Below are 17,736 nucleotides of genomic sequence, written 5' to 3'. Positions count from 1 at the left end.
AAGATAAGTTTAATTTGGATTAGAAAAGCATTAGACCAAAACCATCCATATAAAACAGCTGAATGTAACCAGGCACTATTGTTAGATCAGGTGACTGAGTTATCAGCTCCATTTGGTTTTAAACGTATCTGGTTACTCTCGTAAGGCTGATACATTGCAAACAGTGCCTATCAATAAAACAATCAATATGAAGGTCAACAATGGTTTTTTGGTGGTAACCAGATGTTCCGAAAGGAGATAACTTCATTTAGTGATTTAAGCTTATATACAGTATAATATGCCTGCGTTATATTTTGAGCCCCTTGTAACCTAGAACCTCATTTTTGAAGACATATAGTTACAAAACATAAAAGATTTAACTCTGACCAAAACCTCAATAAATAAGGGAACCTCTTCATGAGAAACCCCTGAACTTTGACCTCTCTTCTCTGGGACAGAGTTGAGTTCTTCCAATGACAGCAGCCAGTGAATGTGAGCTTTGTCTTGACAGAAATAATTAAACTATTTGGTGTAGCAATTTCAGACCTTTGTAAATATTTTAATGTATGTCTTGGAAATCCAAACATTAAATCAGTAAATGCACATCTACATTTCAAACTTTTCCAACATTTTATTTACAGTCTTGAGTCTCGCTATTGTTACAGATCAGCAAATCAAAATTCTAAAACTACCTTCAGTGGACTGTGGAGAAAGAAAAAAACAACAGCTGTAGGACAAAGTTCAACTTGAGTTGAGAAGACATTACTAAAAATCCCAAATGTTGATGGGGAAAAAGCCATTAAGCCACATGCACACATTTGCGACTGACTTGGGCTGTTGAGGTGATTTTTTTTCTTGACAGTAAACTGCTGGTAAAAGTTGAGGTTTCAACTAAACTGAGATATAATAGTTGTAGTAGACGTAGAACAGTAGTAGCAGTATTAATCGTGGAGGCAAACGTATTTAATTCAAATGTCATTGAAGTACAGGATAGGTTGAAATATAAAATATTGTAAGCCAAACAAATAGTGCAAACTAACATGAGGAAATGATCCTGTCCACATTTTACTCCATACATTGTATACAATAAAATGTGTCATGCCCTTGTGCCATCCTCAGAGCAACAGAATGCTTTCTACATCTCATTAAAGAATTTGGTCTATAGCTTTTTGGGGGAAAACAGGTAAAATATGTAACCTAAGTGTGGTTGGTGATTAGGGTTCGTTTTGTAATAGATTGTTTGTATGCTGTCACCAAATACACATGTTTATTCTGAAAGTGATTGTTATGGAGAGAAATGTGTTTTCCTTCACGCATAGGTGCCCCCAGTAATAAGAAGCTCATACGCAGGATCTCTGCTTCTGCGGCACAGCACGACACAGGCACACAACATCCCCAGCATCTAGAAGTAAGAGAAAGACAACTTAGTAGGGGTTTACAAATCTTCTTTTTTACTGATCAGTTACCACGCTTCAGAAATATTAGGGGCTCGTGGAGTCTCACCGTAGTTGTGTTACTCAAGAGTGGAATAACAAACAAAACATTTTTGGAAATAAACTCCTTGCTTTCCTGCTGAGAGATGGACCAATTCCACTCATGGTTGAATGGTAAATATGTAGATGGAGACGGGAGACTGTTAGCTTAGTATGGACAAAAAAACTAGAAAGACATAAGCTTTATGCTAAGCTAATTTTAGGCGGCTGGCTGTAGCCTTATATTATTCAGACAATCTTGAGGCAAGTAGAATTGTTAATGTTTTATTTATTTTTAAAATCGTACTGAAAGTACCTTTGTTTTAAAACACAATGATAATGCTGCTGACTGCTAGTCAAATGTTTTCACTACTTAAAACGCAGAGCCTGTTAGTCAAGAACCAATACATTTAAATCAATATGGCAAAGGTCCAGTAAATACAAATACAGATTCTACAGAGAGCTGGCGAAGTCGTATAAAAAGGGACATACCTGGATGGTAGCAAATGTCAGAGCAGTCCAGATGACATACATCATGATCTCCTCCATCTTCTTCACAACCAGAGCTTCACATCCCTACACACACAGAATACGTTCAAATATACAAAACTATAGCAACAGACTCCTCTTTAAAGTAAGAAGTGTTTGGCATAAGCAGAATGTGACACATGTAAAGGTTGTTTTACTTCTTGGTAGAGATCTGCATGGCGAGTGAGGGACCCCGTGCAGCTTACAACGTTATTTTTGCAACAACTGATGGGAACGCTGTTGTTTTTGGATTCTTTATACCACTGTGTATTCTGCCAGTCTGAGTAATTGTGGATGCCACAACACTGAAGCTGTAAAAATGCAAACAATGGAAAAATTACTGTCAAATACTTGCTTACCCAGGATAAGACTAAAAGAATTAAACAATAGTATCATTATATCCGACTCACCTGTCTCTGAATGTAGTCAATGGCACGGCTCTGGGCATTGCCGTTGGTGCCATTGTACTCATCGTACACTTTCTTGATAGAAACATTAACTTCATGTTCAACCTGCCAATGGTTAAGAAGGGTGAGACATTTGATGACACATCTCGCATACGAACATGATTGTAATTCCACAGTTTTTGATATAAATGCAGTCCATTTCGCTGGAAGACTTACGGGGTTACAGGTTAAGCTTCAAATAAAGCCAAGAAAAACAAACAAGTGCCGTCTTGTTTTTTTACTTTCTCACCTTTGCTCTGTAAACATATCCGAGAACCACCACTGCCACTTCCGTCAAGAAAACCAGCAGGAGAATGACAACAAACTGTTGATTGAATTTCAAAATGTGAGACAACAGACACTTAATGCATACAAGTAAAAAGAGGGTTGTCATATCCTTTGGCATGTTCAAGTTATACAGAATACAACCACTAATGACCTACTCCATGTAAAATAACACAAAGCAATTCTCAGGTTTTACATGTTTATGCCTTGTTTTAATGCATCCTTAAGCCCCACTCTTCTCTTCATTATGTTTCAAAGTTTATCTTTGATTACTCATCAATACTTAAATGCTTTAGTATCCTAATCTACCATGCTAAACCTATAAACTAATCAACTAACCGTTGTAAGACCACAGTAGCTCTCTCTCACTGTAGCGCAGCATCCAATGAGCCCAATAATGAAAAGGAGGGCTCCAACTGCTATAATGGTCACTGCTGGGATGAGGGTGTACACATCTTCAAAGAAGTGATCGTAGTCATCAAAAGTAACGAAAACATAGGCTCCAACATAGCACAGGATACCAGCGGCAGCCTGAGGGTGAAATAAACATCAACATTTCTTTAAGTGATTGGTTTCTGAATGCATATTGTTTGTTTGTCAGAATCTAACATTCAGCAGGATACCATAGGCCTTTATCATTACAGACATAACACTTCTCCTCAGTGGTAGAAAGTAACCTAGTACACTACCCGAGTACAAACTTTAGGTACTTGTACTTGAATATTTCCACTTTATGCAAAACATTTGCATATGATTTTTCTAGAGGGATTTATTTAAAATGAGTTCCACTTCAAAATGCTGCAACATCTACATGTTGTATTCATAATTGAAATATACAAAGTTACTATGGTAAGGTACGTTTATTTATATAGCACATGTTCAGACACAGAGGCAATTCAAAGTGCTTTACATCAACATTAAGACACAATAGTTAGAGAGAAGACAAAGAAAGAAACACAATAAATAAAACTAGTAACTAAACATTTCAAATAAACATAGTAGCCTACATTATTGCATCCAAAATGTAGAGGAGTTGAAAATGGAAATACTCAAGTATCGTATATAGAGTAGCCTGGAGCACTTTTACAAATGTGTATTAAGCACAAACATTACATTTACCAACTGTAAAACGTAGTGAAAGGTGCTCCAATTAACATTGACTTAAATAATTAAACCTTAAAAATCGTAAATCTTTCCCATAACTTTCTCAAACTAATCCCTCCTTGGATAAACGAAGGTGTGCTGCCTCAGCTAGCCCAACAGCTGACTGCACTCACACATATGCTACCATAGCTACAAACAGCTAGCATTGCCGCACACAGCTAGCGAGTGACGCACCTTTAAAAAACCTCCACGTCATTAAACCTCCAAACTCACCCAAAATATCAGGTTGAGAAAGACCAGGACGGTCTTTGACGAGGTAATGCCGCACTGTCCCATCTTCAGCATGGGGGTTGAAAGCAGTACGTGTTGGAAATGAGTCTGACCGCAGGTTTCTACTCTGACATGTCCCGGGCAGCTGCACCGCTCATTCCAGCGCTGTATCACTGGATCGGCCTGCGCCGGCGCGGAGACGCAGGCAGTGCCACCGCTCTCTTTATACATCCATGAGTGCCATTATACAATCTATGGTGCCAACAATACAAACACAAAAGCAATTTGGGGAAATGTCTTGTTCATAAAAAGAAATGAGCTGACTCCAAACCAAATTTTGAACAATTTGACCAAGAATTAAAACAATCTTAGCACTATCAAAAACCTTTTGAAATCAAAACGAATTGTGTATTTAACAAATATTACGTTTTAATTATGAAAATGTATGTCTTTTTTGTTTTTATTTGTTTATTAAATGTATATATTATTTGTATACAAAATGTATAATGTTTATTATGTTCTTGAATAAATAAAGGGAACAAATCATGTACAGTAGTTTCGTCTTGTCAACTTATTGCCATTGATATAATACTATTGAGAACTATTAAAGTAAACATGATCTAACCCTTTGAACTGGCAATTGGAGAACTTCCACCACTTCTGACATCTAGTGGTGGAAAAATATAGTGACATTTGCACCTGCTTTTCCTTATTACATGTTACTTGTTAGACGCTTTTATCCAAAGCGACTTACATACTCAATACTGTGGGCAATCCCCACAGGAGCAATTTTGTGTGAAGTGTCTTGTCCAGGGACACAACGACATGCTGACTGCACTGGAGTTGTTTGAACCTGTGACCCCCTGATCCCAACACCAAGGCTCTATCCACTACGCCTCCCCTTATACATAAAACATTTTAAGTATCAGTATCATCAGTGTCACCACTAAGAGATCACTGGTCTGATTACATGAATTCGAAAATAAATGTGATTTGCGTGTAAGCGGATTGGCATAAGGGGATTTATAGTTCAAAAAGGAAAAAACTTACTCACTAAATATCATGACTGTATGTATGTAAAGTCAAACGGAGCCTAAGGCTTTAATTAATACAAGAGTAAAAACAGACTACAAGTAGTCAGAAAACAAGTCACCAATTAGTAGGGATAGTCAACAGGTGTAAACGATCGCAGGCAGTCCTGCCTCCTCTAGCAAGCTGGGTGCAATCACCCTAATCAGAGAGCCTCAGCTGCAGTAGGAAGAAGGTATTTAAATAGTTGCTGTGTGCGATCCAGGGAGACGGAAGCATGCAGACGGGAGGCATTGTTCTACTAAGTCAGGACAGGCAGCCGGTAAGAGCAGATCACAATGTTGTGTAAGAGCTCCGCAGAGCCGCTGATGTTATGTTCTGTTTGGATTGTTTGCGTGTGTGTCACGTGTCTCGTCAAAACTCTGCGCAGCATTGCTCAGAGTAGGTTTCAGTGTAGTGCGCTGGTTGTGGGGGGCATTCTGTGCTTGGATGCTCTGTTGGTTATCTTCGGAGGGATAGGTGGGAGAGAGAGCAGTGGTGTAGTCTACTTTTTTGTAGTGGGTATACTCTAATAATTGTATTCATCCATCCTAGAGCGACGCATCGCGGAGCGACACCTGTCTCGACACAACACCTCATGAACACCATCACACTCACTAATGCATAACTAGTCTTGAGACTGGTTACGTGTTATCAACATGTCAATGTATTATAAGCATTTGTATGTGACTTTTAACTGCCAGTGACATTAACAATAAAAAAATAAAAATGAACAATGATGGAAAAAGCCCACTTATCTTCTAGGGTTGAACAATTAATCGACATTTTTATCAATATCTCAATATGGCCGACTGCAATTTTCAAGTAATATACAATAAATATGGTCATGCTACAGATGTCCTGGCCCACACATCATATTCTACACTTAGAAAAACATCTGTTTCGCATAGATCTGCACAAATATCACACAATAATCATTTTAAACCTATTTTTCAATGCATTAGTTTATTCAAACTTGTTCAGCCCTATTATCTTCCATAAATCATTGTCAAACTATGTTCTGTATCAGCTTAAATGAACAAGCAAACATCCTTGAAGTGCTACAAGACATATTAGCTTCAAACAAGAAACAAATTAACAAATAAGCTTCACCTCAATAAATGAGGGTTGAAAAAGCACTCAACATGTCCATACTGGGTTCACTGTTCGTCCACTCGCCCTGCAGATGCAGCCTCGTCAATGAGAACAGACAACTTGCTTGAAGATGTCACAATACTGTGAACAATTTTTTTTCTGCATCTCTTTTGCTATGTGTTTTACAATGTGTGTGGAACTGTGCCTTGAGTGCAGACTAGTGCCCCTTTTGGCACAATTTCTTTCCTGAAGCTCAATGCGACTATCATGGTCAGTAAAAGGTTGGTTCATCTTCGCAAGATAGTATGCTGTTCTGAATACAGAATCTGTCTCTGCAAACACAGTTTCTGACACAGCTCTCACCAAATGTCCAACTAAATCCTGTCCACCCTTCTCCGTGAGCTCCTGGGCTATTGTGTGTGCTCTGGAGTCTGGACGTCTCATGTCGTCTAATCTATTTACCTAACTTTCTGTCCCTCCACTCTAACCAAGGATGCCTGTTCTTAAATTCCATAGCCTGACTTTCAGTCCACAAGGCTGGCCAGGAGCTCTCATCTGTGTCCGAAGCAACAGGCCACATGCGACGGAAGCTCCAGACGTCCAAAAGTATTAACGAAGAGGCGAAAGCGTGAAAGCGCAGTCACAAAATGAAGTTGTTACGTATCATCGCTCATTTTTAAGAGGGTATACGGAAATCACTGGCATTTTCTAGTGGGTATACCCGCGTATCACGTAGACTACACCACTGAGAGAGAGGGATTTATATTTGAAAAGTTTAATTTTTGACATACTTAGAATCCTGTTGTTTTGACCCACTGAAGAGTCCTGCTAAAAAGGGGAGAAAGTTATTCATTCATGTTCATTTTGTTAGAAGCATTTGATAGTGAGGTTTATTTACATGTTTTGTTTGTTTTGATAACTAAAATGCACCTTTCTTGTTTAAAGGTTTTTCACCTGAATGAAGCTGCTGAATGAAGCTGCTGATTAAAGTTGCTGCATGAAGCTGCATAATCTACTAAAAGAAAAGCTGCGGAGTGGAATCCTGTTAACGTCCAGTAGATGCCTCAAGTCCCTTTCAAGTGGGGAGTCTGCAAAAAAACAGCGGAACTTGACAATGTGGGTATTGTTTGGATTTACATACAACCTGAATAAATCATTGATAAATATACATATAACTATAATATCAATAGCCCCACCGGATTTAAAAACAATTAAAAAAATTGAAATAGTCTAAAGATACTGCCCCTTTTGCCAAAAACAAACAAACATTGCAGTCGCTTTTCTGTTAACTGGTTTAGGAAAGTTAAACAAATGAGACGAAGGTTCACAGACTGTTTAGACACTATATTGTGCACATGGTTCAAATGATTATGTACAGATTTTTCAAAATACAATACAGTGACACCTTTTCATTGCAAGGTAAAATGTAGATTTATTTTAAAGTCTCAATTCTTCACATTTGACCATCCACATAGTTTGAAAAAAACAAACAGACTTATGAACGCTTAGGTCTCTATCACTAGCTGCTACCAATAGTAAAGCTGCAGTTTACTTAGCAGTAGAGAAGCTGAAATCAGCATGCGTACCAAATATCCTATCCCAGTGACTAAAGTGAGGTGTGTTAGTGTATTCTAGAACCCTGAAGGCAGGAGAGACTGAAAAGAGGCAAGGGAAGCTTATAAAAGTTAACCGCATTTAATTACACAAAAGATGCGGTGGTGTACAAAATGAAATTGCAAGCGAAGACCCTCTCCCCATCTCCCGTTAGCCCAGGTCAGCAGGTAGAAGAAGAGGTCAGTCCTTGGCTTGCTCTTCCTGTTGTCATCTGAGGTCTTCTGCTATTGGTCGCCGTCGTCGGGGGGCGGGTCCAATGCAATTCCTGCCTTTTTCTGTTGTTAAATTACATCATTCTGGTGTCCGTGGTTATTTAAACATTCCCTAATAAACGTTATTCAGCGGCAATACATGAGTGCTAAACCCAGTGTGCTCAGTGTACAACATCACATGTCATTTCACCTTTGGTTCACGGTTTGAAAATGTAGCATTTCGCCACATGCTAAAGCTAACCGCAAGTGAAGAATTTTCAGAATAAAAGTATTAAGTTAATAGTTAGTGTGCACTTCCGGTTTTCCAGAATAAAACTGATTTGAATTAAATAGTGTATTTAATTCAAATTACGCCATATCAACATTGATTTTAATTTCTAACAGGTGCAACATTGGTGTTGGGTTTCTGATGGTGCACATCGTGTTTGCTGGGTACTCCATAAATGCCGAACGGTATAAGGTGGGATCAGTGTGCGAACTATACCACGGTCTCCGGGGGAGCCGGGATTTTTTTGTGGGGGGGGGTGTAAATGCTGATCTGTGCATTAATAGCAACAGCACAGACATAGGCCTATTATAAAGAGAAAATCTGTTGTACACGGGGTGGTGCCACAGGTCTACATTTACATGAAACGTCCCGATGGATCATGTTCATGTCAACAGATTTCCCGAGCATGTATGGGCTACGCAAACTTCGATCAACTTGATTATAAATAATCCACGGACCACCAATGTAACGTTTGACTGTTTAATGAAATCAACTTAAAATGACTCAAACAGGCTACATTGTTTCACATAGGCTATAGCCTATTATGGCTGTAGCCTACACAGAGCCGAACACACGCGATAAGAGCAGCCAGCGGCACCAACCATGAACAATATTAATATTAATAATACAGCTATAGCACAACACAACCCCCTCACTGCCTGGAGAGACGCGACGCCACACACACAACACAACGATGCACATAGCTCTTCAGCCCCCAAATTAACGTTAGCTGTCAAGTTAGCACTAGCACTGACCTTAGCTCCCTCCTCTCTCGGTTCTGTTGTAGCAGCAGTCACAACGTACGATGTGCTACCACCAGCTACATTCGGTTGGTCTTCTTGATCAGGTTGTTTGGCCGTCTTTTTAAAGAAATTGCCCAAAGTAAGTTGTTTTTTTCAGCAGCAGCAACAATGCGTGGTAAACATGCAGTGCCAACTAAACGAGCTTGTGAGTGAGTGGGTAGTGGGTGGAGCTGCGGGCAGCGTGCAATCAGGCGAAACTTTTTTCATGAATCATAAACTCTAAATATAATTTTATTTAACTTATTTTACACCTTTGAAAAAAAAAAACATGCCCAAAATGGAATTTATTTGGTCATCATATCAGTATTTTAGAGATCTCCCCCCAAATTTCACAAACCATGTTCCCAGGGGAGCTCATGTCACCACTAGGGGAGCTATAGCTCCCCCTGCTCCCCTCCAGTTCGCACCCTGGGTGGGATGTGGACCAAGGGAAATCATAGCCACAGTGATCCTCAATCGAAACGTAGACATGCACAACCATGAAGACCCATGTAGTGAGCATGTGGCTTCTCAGGATCACAGGATTCAGAGTGGTCCAAAAGCACACTGTGACCAGCTCCCAGCCACCAGGCACTGAGTGGCTAAAGCAAAGGGAGATGAGTATTCATGATGGATTGCATGCAAAGTTGCATACAGCCAGTGGATCCTGTGATGGTGCCAGATGAAGTATTGGAAGTGAGCAGGAGGTTGCTTATCAATCCAGCAATTAGCTACAGCAGGGAGGGAGCCTGTTCTGGCAGATCGGGGGCCTCCATGTCCACTGGGCCACTGATGCTGGGAGCACAAGAAACACATGGTTGTACAAGGTGACCCCTGTACAGTGCAGCAGTGTAGAGGCTGTAGGACGTCTAGGTTGGATCTTGAATTGCTGGACCCAGGCCCATCTTTCTCCCATGATGTCACAAACAAGCAAAGAGTCGTTTCCTAGGCATCTTATCCAAAGATCTACGCTGGTGTCTGCAACGTCCATCCTGAAGTAGGAATCACTAAGTGAATATCCTATAAATGTCTGAGGAATGTCGATGTTCCAGACAGAAACAGCGACAATGGGTAAAGACTTTGTCCCATCGGTGTCTGCTTGACTCCGCTATCAAGGGACAACCGGGTGTAACATTTCAACAAACTATTCATACTCCCTGGGTGACTGGTAACCTATAGCTCCCCACATTATACATTTGTCAGCAAGGGGAGTATTATTAAAATCCAATTGTATCTTTCTTAGTGCCAAATCTCTGCTCAAGTGGAGTTTATTTATCCTTTTACACAAATACACACTGGAATTATCACATTACACTTAGTTGTAACAAACAAAGAAAAGGTCAGAAAAGAGACACACAAATCACACTTTGAATATCACCAGAATAATTACATTACACAAAATAAGCATCAAAATAGAATGTATGTAGTTCCTATTTGTTTGGTCCAGTTAAAAGTATTATGTATTGCACTACATATTTTACCAACAAAACTATGTTATGCAAACCAAGTATACAATCTGGACAATATTTAATGTAAAACATATTAATATTAATGTATGAAAAATAGGAGATACATGTTATGAAACGACCTAAGAATGAATCGGCTTAAAGACATGTCTTATAGAACATTTATGGTGTAATTGTGTTCCACAAGAATGAACTTTGCACCTCAGCCTTTAAACCAATTATGTTTTAAGTCGGTTTGTGCTCTGCAAATTAATCTATTTCCATAAAGATCATGCAAGATGATTGAAAACTCCAGAACAGCTAAATAGATCCAAAGGAACAATTGTCAAGACCTGTAGGAAAATCATGGAGTGTGGCAGTCTGATCTGTGCCACCGGTTTACCTGACCAGGCTGACAGCGAACCGGACTCTGCCTGGATACATCTTATTATGTCATGTTATCTCAAAGATTTGCCAAATACATTCTATATATTGATGGATGTTCATCATGGACTATATGCTGTTGTCTCTGCTCTGTAATTCTGTCTGTTTTTTTCTACAATTTGTCATATTGTTTAATATGCTGTAGGCCTACTACAAATTCCCCCTTGAGGGAATAATATAGTTGTCTAGTCTAAAGTCTAAATGCTGGTGACTCAGCAGCTGTGCTAATGGAGTCAAAAATGAACTTTAACCCTCTTCAAAATTCACCCACTTAAATGTACATTCCCAAACTGTAGAGGGCGACAAAACAAATGCATATGCGCTTTTTAACAGAGGACATTTCCGGGGAGCTTGTAAACATACTCATTACATATACTTTTCTATATAAACGAGCTACGAGCAGAAAATTGTTTCCCCAATCGATTCGGAGTAATTTTTGTCGCACTTTCTCTTTACACATCCATGACGTAATTACGTATACAACTTCCTGTATCACTTGAATGTGTAATCACTTGACAGTTAGCAGGTAAGGCGACTTTAAAACGGTATTTCTTTTTACCCGTGGTCTTATTATTTAACTGAATAAACGTAAATGCAGATCTTCTTGTGTATTTAAAGTAATTTTACCTTAGCTAGCTAAGCTATTTTAAACAAAGGAGAATGCCTAAATCCTATGTTGTTATGAGAGTAGGCTACTTGAACCCAATTTAAAACGTAGCCTATCGGGCGATTCTAGATTCATAGATATTATACATAATTCCCTTAGAGATTGTCAATAAATTACTGTTTGAATTACATTTTAATTTTATCTTAAATACCTCCATGATTACTTTGCCATATTAGTGACAATTATGCTTAAAAAAGTATAACGTCTTATGGCACACCTAATTTTGATTAGTGATGATGGATACATTGTATAACTACACTGGACAAATGTGTCTTGATTTTAAATATATATATTTATTAATTATATATATATAATTAATGTGAAATTATTTTATATATATTTTTTATTATTATTAACAATTGTTTTGCTTTTGAATCATGTTATGTCATGACTCCAGCATTGTTATACTACACTCGACAAGTACAACATGGCTCTTTTTCTTGGATTTGATTGCTATAAGGATTCTGCTAGTACAAATATTTTAAGGAAAATTCAGATTTTCTTTGGAAAGTTTCACATTCTTTCCTATTACTTCCATGATATTAAGACCGAGTGACTCCAAATCCATAACATGTATTTATATATAGTGTTTACATGTAAAGAAGTAGATATATGTGATAATCTGTGCTTATGCTATTCACAGGTGATAACAATGAAGGAGAACGGTGAGGAAGATTTGGGTGATTCAGCGCCTGCGCTTAATACACAGCCGATCTGTCGCTTCTTTTCTCAAGGAAGACAATGCAATTATGGGAAGAAATGCAGATTCCAACATATAAGAGATGATGTCAAAGCTCATGAGAAGAAAACCATCAGGACACCCAGAGAGTCAGATGTCACCTCTCTAAACTCAGACGTCCCTGGAGGACATTTGGGGCAGAGGCCTGCTCCAAATAGTAACTCCAGGGTTGGTCCGGCCTCTGTCCGCCGTCCCTGTCGCTACTTTATCTCAGGCCACTGCAGCATGGAAGACAGGTGTCGCTTCTGGCATCCTCCACAGTTTCCTCAAGAGGATGACCAGCCTGTTTCTGGTAATTACCCAAGACCTGCGCAGAGGATGCCACCCGTACCCCGTCCAGGCATTCTCCAGGAGGTCAAGCTTTGTGACCTTACAGAGGATGTGACCAAGCAGCTACGAGACACAGAGATCAATCAGTTAAAGAAGCGATTTCCCAAAGAACAGCTGATTATTCAGGAACGAAGTGATGGCATGCTTACCTATTACAGGGCGACTGTAGAGGCCACTGATCCAGACTGGGTAAGCTTTCTCTTTCACCTACTTTCTCCTCTCTCCCCTGAAAGCTTAGAGCAAAAACCCCACATGCACTTTACTTCTATAATACATACAGCTCAGTTTTAATTAGTTGAACAAAACAAGTGTAAATTGTAATACGTACTGAACGGCTAGTGATTTATATCAATTAAACTGCACAAATGAGATTGAATTAAGCCTATTCAGTTAATCTCTGATTAAACAATTTGGACTAATTTCAAAATAAATAATTTAGAAAGATATATTTGCTTTTCCACAATTATCTTATGGTGTTTCTTAGCCACTGACAACCATAACACGTTAAACATTAAATACATAAATGAAAGAAATGAAAAACAGTATTCTTTATTGTATTAACTCTTTGTTTAATTTATAGCCTTTTGATCTGAAAGCAGTCGACATCATGGTCAGCTTCCCGGAAAGTTACCCCCAGGAGGTAAGGACCACTGCTTACTTTTACAGACTTTGTAATACTGTATACTATACTGTAAATGGTTGACATGAAAAGAACACTTCCTCATCACTTTGATCCATTTTTTTAGATTTTCACATTGGACATACCGTTGGATCAAGAGCTGCCCCCAATCATGTCAAGGTACAGCAAGTACAGTTTGTTTGAATATTTAACATACAGAGTGATTGGTGTTGACATGTACACACATACCTGTCTACATAGGCATGTACAGCAAGCATCACTGCAGTGGATTCAAGCTAAGCATGCAACCAACCAGCTGATGGGAAAGGTAGAGCTGCTCTTCCGGCCTTTTCTTCGCTGGCTGGATCGTAGTTTGGAGAGATTGTTCACTGAGGGAGCCCGGCAGGTGAGACCAGCATTAACGGGAGATTGCACATTTTGTGTTTTCCCTTTTTAAATGTACCCAAAGAACCTGTAGATAACTATTTCCTTCATGTAATGCATTTTCTTGAATGTGTTGGCAGTTGAAGAAAGACGTTGATTTAGAAAAAGCTGGATTGCAGTTCATATCGTACCAGGAGCTCCAAGCAACAGTGTGTGAAAGATCTGGGAACGATTTATCTGACACCGCTGCTGCAGATGTGGATGTCAGTGATGAAGGAAAGCTGGAATACACAGAGGGGGAGAAAACTGAGGAGGGAGGAATAATGGGTCAGCAGGATGGCTCAGGGTTGTGATAGAGGGCAGGAGGAAGCCGGGCGCCTGGTGGAGAACATTAAGATCAGTGATCCCCGCAGAGGCACCGAGGTGAAGCTGCTGGGACTGATGCTGGGCGAGAACACAGCCACCGTAGTGGCCCATCAAATCACAGTTTGTCTTCAATGTAACAGGCAAGAACAAAGAGCTGAATGTCACATCCATATTACAAACTTTTTAATGAGAATAACACACAATTGATAGCTGATAACTGTTAAACATCTGAACTTTTGAAAGTTCACATTCATCCGTCTGCAACTTACAAATTATAAATATCTAATAATATATAATATTCAAATAACTTAGACTCGCCTTGCACTATTTTTATTGTATTTTATTTGTATTACTTGCACTATTTTCACTATTGTCTGTTTTATTATGCTGCACCGTTGGAGGAGCCTGTGACCTAAGATTGTCATTGACATCTACACTGTTGAATTGAATTGAATCTTGACTGTTTGTGTGTTGTCTGCAGGTGTAAGGTAACTGCAGACCTGACCCTGACTGGAAGGAACCCCTGCACTGCTCAATGTGAAAAGTGCAGTGCTAGCATCAATGCTGCATTCAGGCCCTGCATGCTGCACCATTACAGCGATGTCCTGGGGTACCTGGACCTCCACAATGCTGCGCCTGTTGACCTTGTGCTACAGGACTGTGATCTCATAGTGGGATGCCTCAGCTGCTCCCAGGAGAGCCCTGTGCAGGTGACGGAACATACAAGCACCATTTTTGAAAAATGTCTTGATAAGCTATGACTTCTCTGAAATGGCTTTTTTGTTTTTCCATTCCATCAGAATGTATGCTATGGTCAAACAAAGGAGTCCAATTGTGAACACTGCCACAGTAAACTCAGTGTTCTGGCAGAGAGCACAAGATTCCAGTATATCCAGCCACGCACCAACAAAACAGGTCAGCACTCCCCTGCACTAGTAAAGGGATCAGCTGTTGGCTTTCTTTCAAATATTTCGTGATGTTGTGCCGGATAACAGCAAACCTTTAAATCTGAGCTTTATACATATGTAATAACGTATACCTGCAGACCACCAATGAAAATATGTTTATTTATTCCCTTTGTGTAGGTTCGAGTTCTGGTCCTGTTTATAATAAGACGATAAGAGATCCTGCTGTGCAGAAAGGGAAGCCGCTGCCAGAAAAAGGATCATGCAAACATTACAAACAGAGCCATCGCTGGCTAAGGTATCATCCTAACTGTGTCCCATCTCATTTCACATCAAAGCTCTAAAAGAAAATGCATAGTATGTTGAAAGCTTTGTGCCCCTGACTGTGCACTCAGGTTTCCATGCTGCGGACGGGCTTACCCCTGTGATGGTTGCCATAATGAGGACCAGGACCACCCTATGGAACTAGCCACCAGAATGATCTGTGGCTACTGTGCCAAAGAACAGGTGACCTGTAACCACTGAGATACTAAGACTTTATTTTTGCAGAGGGAAATTACTGAAATAGTTTATACTGCTAGACTCAGTTAGCTGACAAGAAAACAGCCCAGTCTAATATCGTAGGTCACCAACCTTCAAGGCATCACTAGAAAGGAGAATAACAGTCAGTGTCTGAAAACATGAATGCATAAGGCTCTGAATTTCATTTAATTTGACATCATTTGTCGGTTGTAGCCGTACGGCAATGGAAAGCCGTGCAGCAGCTGTGGAAGCATGATGACGAGAGGCACACGCACCAGCCACTGGGAGGGGGGACTGGGCTGCAGAAGCAAAGTTCAAATGAGCAGGTAAATGTATCTAACAACACTAAGGTCCACATTTCTCAATATTGTTATTATTACTGAAAACACAACGGTAGCAGTAGTTTTAACTGTTCAAAAAGAGTGTTTATTTCAGTGGTTTAATTTTGTCTTTTTTCTTCTTTTCAGAAATGATCGACATAAATATGCCAACACCAACAAAACGATTTCAAGGAAAGCTGTCAGTGTGAAGAAGTAGTTGTGAAGAAGAGCATTTCTGCATTGATTTGTGAAAATACATTATAACATGCATGATTTCAATGAAATGGTTGTGAATTGTCCCCAATAAATCATGTTGATGATCATTCAGTGTGGTTGTAAGAAGTGTTCTTATTTTTTCGTCTACATGGACTTGTGAGTTTGTATTCAAATCAGGAACATTTTCAAGGTTTAACTGTGTTATTTATGTTTAACATATAATAAGATGAACATAAGTACTAAATAAATGCCTGGAGGCAAAATATCCAGATTACAAGGTGTCTTAAAAGATAACAAGATCAATTCTAGTTCAGTGTTCTGATTTACCTGTCCTGGTTGATACTTTTATAATATGAGGATTGACAGTGCAAGAAAAGAGATAGATGCTGATTTAAGTTATTAAAGTTGTGTCTCACCATTTCATGATGCATGAGCTTATCAAGGAGTTAAGTGCTAAGCTAAGCTTTCCTTAGTGTTGACACATACCATTACCTGTGTTTACCAATACTTTAAATAAGCAGTTGTTCTGTCATTTCATTGTTAAAATGTCTGTAAAACCAAACGAGCCAATTCGGCAAATCAGATTAGAAACAAAAGTATTGGGTCAAATTTCACTTTTTCACAATTTGCCCTCGTTCCTTCCATGCGTCACAGCTTTTGTTAATCTTCTAGTGAAGGTCTGTTGATATTGAGCTGCTAGTGGGGGCGAAGCCTACTGGTATGCTTTAAACTGACTGAATCCCTTCCATTGACCTTCACTATAAAAATGGTAGTAACTCTGTTGATCCTGAGCCTGGCCTCAGCTGCCTTCAGTGGTACCACAGCGAGATGTTGAACATCAGTGAGATGCTGCTCCAGCCCCATCAGGGCGAGCGTGTTCTGCAGCCACTCTGGAATTATTTGCTTTTCCGACATCTGCCTCTCATCTCTTCTCCATTTTTCCCTGTCCTGCTCGCCGCCTCCTGCTATTTCATCTGCGGCATACCTTTTGCTGCACTGGACATCTTGGGAGAAAGAGTGCCTTTGTTCTATCAGTACAAGATCCAAGCAGACAGGCAGCCAACAGTGGGAATGATGCTCAAGAGCTTAATGACAGCGCTTTATAACCACATATTCTTTGTTCTGCCAGCTGTAATGATGACCATGTGCATACTGCCTACACCAATACTGCCCCAGGATGCTCCTACCCTGTATGAGGTATTCATTGACGGACTGGCAATACTTCTCCTTTTTGACACACAGTACTACATTTGGCATTTCGTACATCACAAGCATCCCCAGCTTTACAGGTGGATTCATTCAGTCCACCATGAATACATGGCACCTTTCTCGTGGTCCACTGAGCACCTTAGCCCCTCAGAACTGATGACTGTCGGACTCTGGAGCAACCAGGACCCCCTTATTCTGAAATGCCACCCATTGACCGCATGGTGTGTCACAGTTTTCAGTATCTGGATGTCTGTGGAGGACCACATAGGCTATGACCTGCCATGGAGTCTCAACCACCTCGTGCCTTTTGGTCTGCTGGGGGGGGCACCGGCTCACGACATGCACCACCAGAAGCCGAACAGCAACTACGCTCCTTTCTTCAGCCACTGGGACAGACTCTTTGGCACCGCTGTTGCTTTGGAGAAAAAGACTCTGAAAGTTCTCTAA

At 39.9% G+C, this 17,736-nt stretch overlaps 4 protein-coding genes across 4 annotated transcripts; 2 read left to right on the top strand and 2 right to left on the bottom strand.

Moving 5' to 3' along the window:
• Positions 1-590: 590 nt before the first annotated feature.
• tspan3a (tetraspanin 3a) lies at positions 591-4,305 on the bottom strand. The gene is made up of 7 exons (XM_034084470.2): positions 4,088-4,305; positions 3,050-3,241; positions 2,676-2,750; positions 2,390-2,491; positions 2,138-2,290; positions 1,944-2,027; positions 591-1,381 (listed from the first exon to the last, which is right to left on the bottom strand). Exons 1-7 carry the CDS (start codon positions 4,157-4,159, stop codon positions 1,289-1,291), a joined length of 771 nt encoding a protein of 256 aa, XP_033940361.2. The 5' UTR covers positions 4,160-4,305; the 3' UTR covers positions 591-1,288.
• A 963-nt stretch (positions 4,306-5,268) lies between these two features.
• LOC117447655 (uncharacterized) lies at positions 5,269-16,192 on the top strand. The gene is given in 14 exon segments (XM_034084466.2): positions 5,269-5,435; positions 7,193-7,363; positions 12,323-12,937; positions 13,329-13,388; positions 13,495-13,547; positions 13,629-13,773; positions 13,892-14,091; positions 14,093-14,257; positions 14,599-14,827; positions 14,918-15,032; positions 15,203-15,320; positions 15,418-15,529; positions 15,758-15,870; positions 16,012-16,192. Coding segments are annotated over 13 exon segments (2,052 nt in total). The 5' UTR covers positions 5,269-5,435; positions 7,193-7,306; the 3' UTR covers positions 16,082-16,192.
• On the bottom strand, positions 7,879-10,039 carry ch25hl1.2 (cholesterol 25-hydroxylase like 1, tandem duplicate 2). The gene is given in 6 exon segments (XM_071203359.1): positions 7,879-7,902; positions 8,456-8,540; positions 9,564-9,711; positions 9,714-9,821; positions 9,824-9,886; positions 9,889-10,039. Coding segments are annotated over 6 exon segments (579 nt in total).
• A 716-nt stretch (positions 16,193-16,908) lies between the features above and the next one.
• On the top strand, positions 16,909-17,736 carry LOC117447570 (cholesterol 25-hydroxylase-like protein 1, member 1). The gene has a single exon (XM_034084317.1). The coding sequence runs from the start codon at positions 16,909-16,911 to the stop codon at positions 17,734-17,736; it is 828 nt and encodes a 275-aa protein (XP_033940208.1).

This window comes from Pseudochaenichthys georgianus, chromosome 6 (genome assembly GCF_902827115.2).
Source record: "Pseudochaenichthys georgianus chromosome 6, fPseGeo1.2, whole genome shotgun sequence".
NCBI classification, from domain to species: domain Eukaryota; kingdom Metazoa; phylum Chordata; class Actinopteri; order Perciformes; family Channichthyidae; genus Pseudochaenichthys; species Pseudochaenichthys georgianus.
Note: the sequence above shows the minus strand (reverse complement) of the source record. Positions and strands in the feature narration are given on the sequence as shown.

What these genes read in the sequence shown, in the direction of transcription:
- LOC117447570 (XM_034084317.1), top strand. Translation starts at nt 16,909, where the DNA reads ATGTTGAACATCAGTGAGATGCTGCTCCAGCCCCATCAGGGCGAGCGT.
- tspan3a (XM_034084470.2), bottom strand. Translation starts at nt 4,159, where the DNA reads ATGCTGAAGATGGGACAGTGCGGCATTACCTCGTCAAAGACCGTCCTG. An exon ending in TTCTCAACCTGATATTTTGG is followed by an intron (nt 3,242 to 4,087) that starts GTGAGTTTGGAG and finishes TTTCACCCTCAG; the next exon opens with GCTGCCGCTGGTATCCTGTG. An exon ending in GATATGTTTACAGAGCAAAG is followed by an intron (nt 2,492 to 2,675) that starts GTGAGAAAGTAA and finishes AACCATTGGCAG; the next exon opens with GTTGAACATGAAGTTAATGT.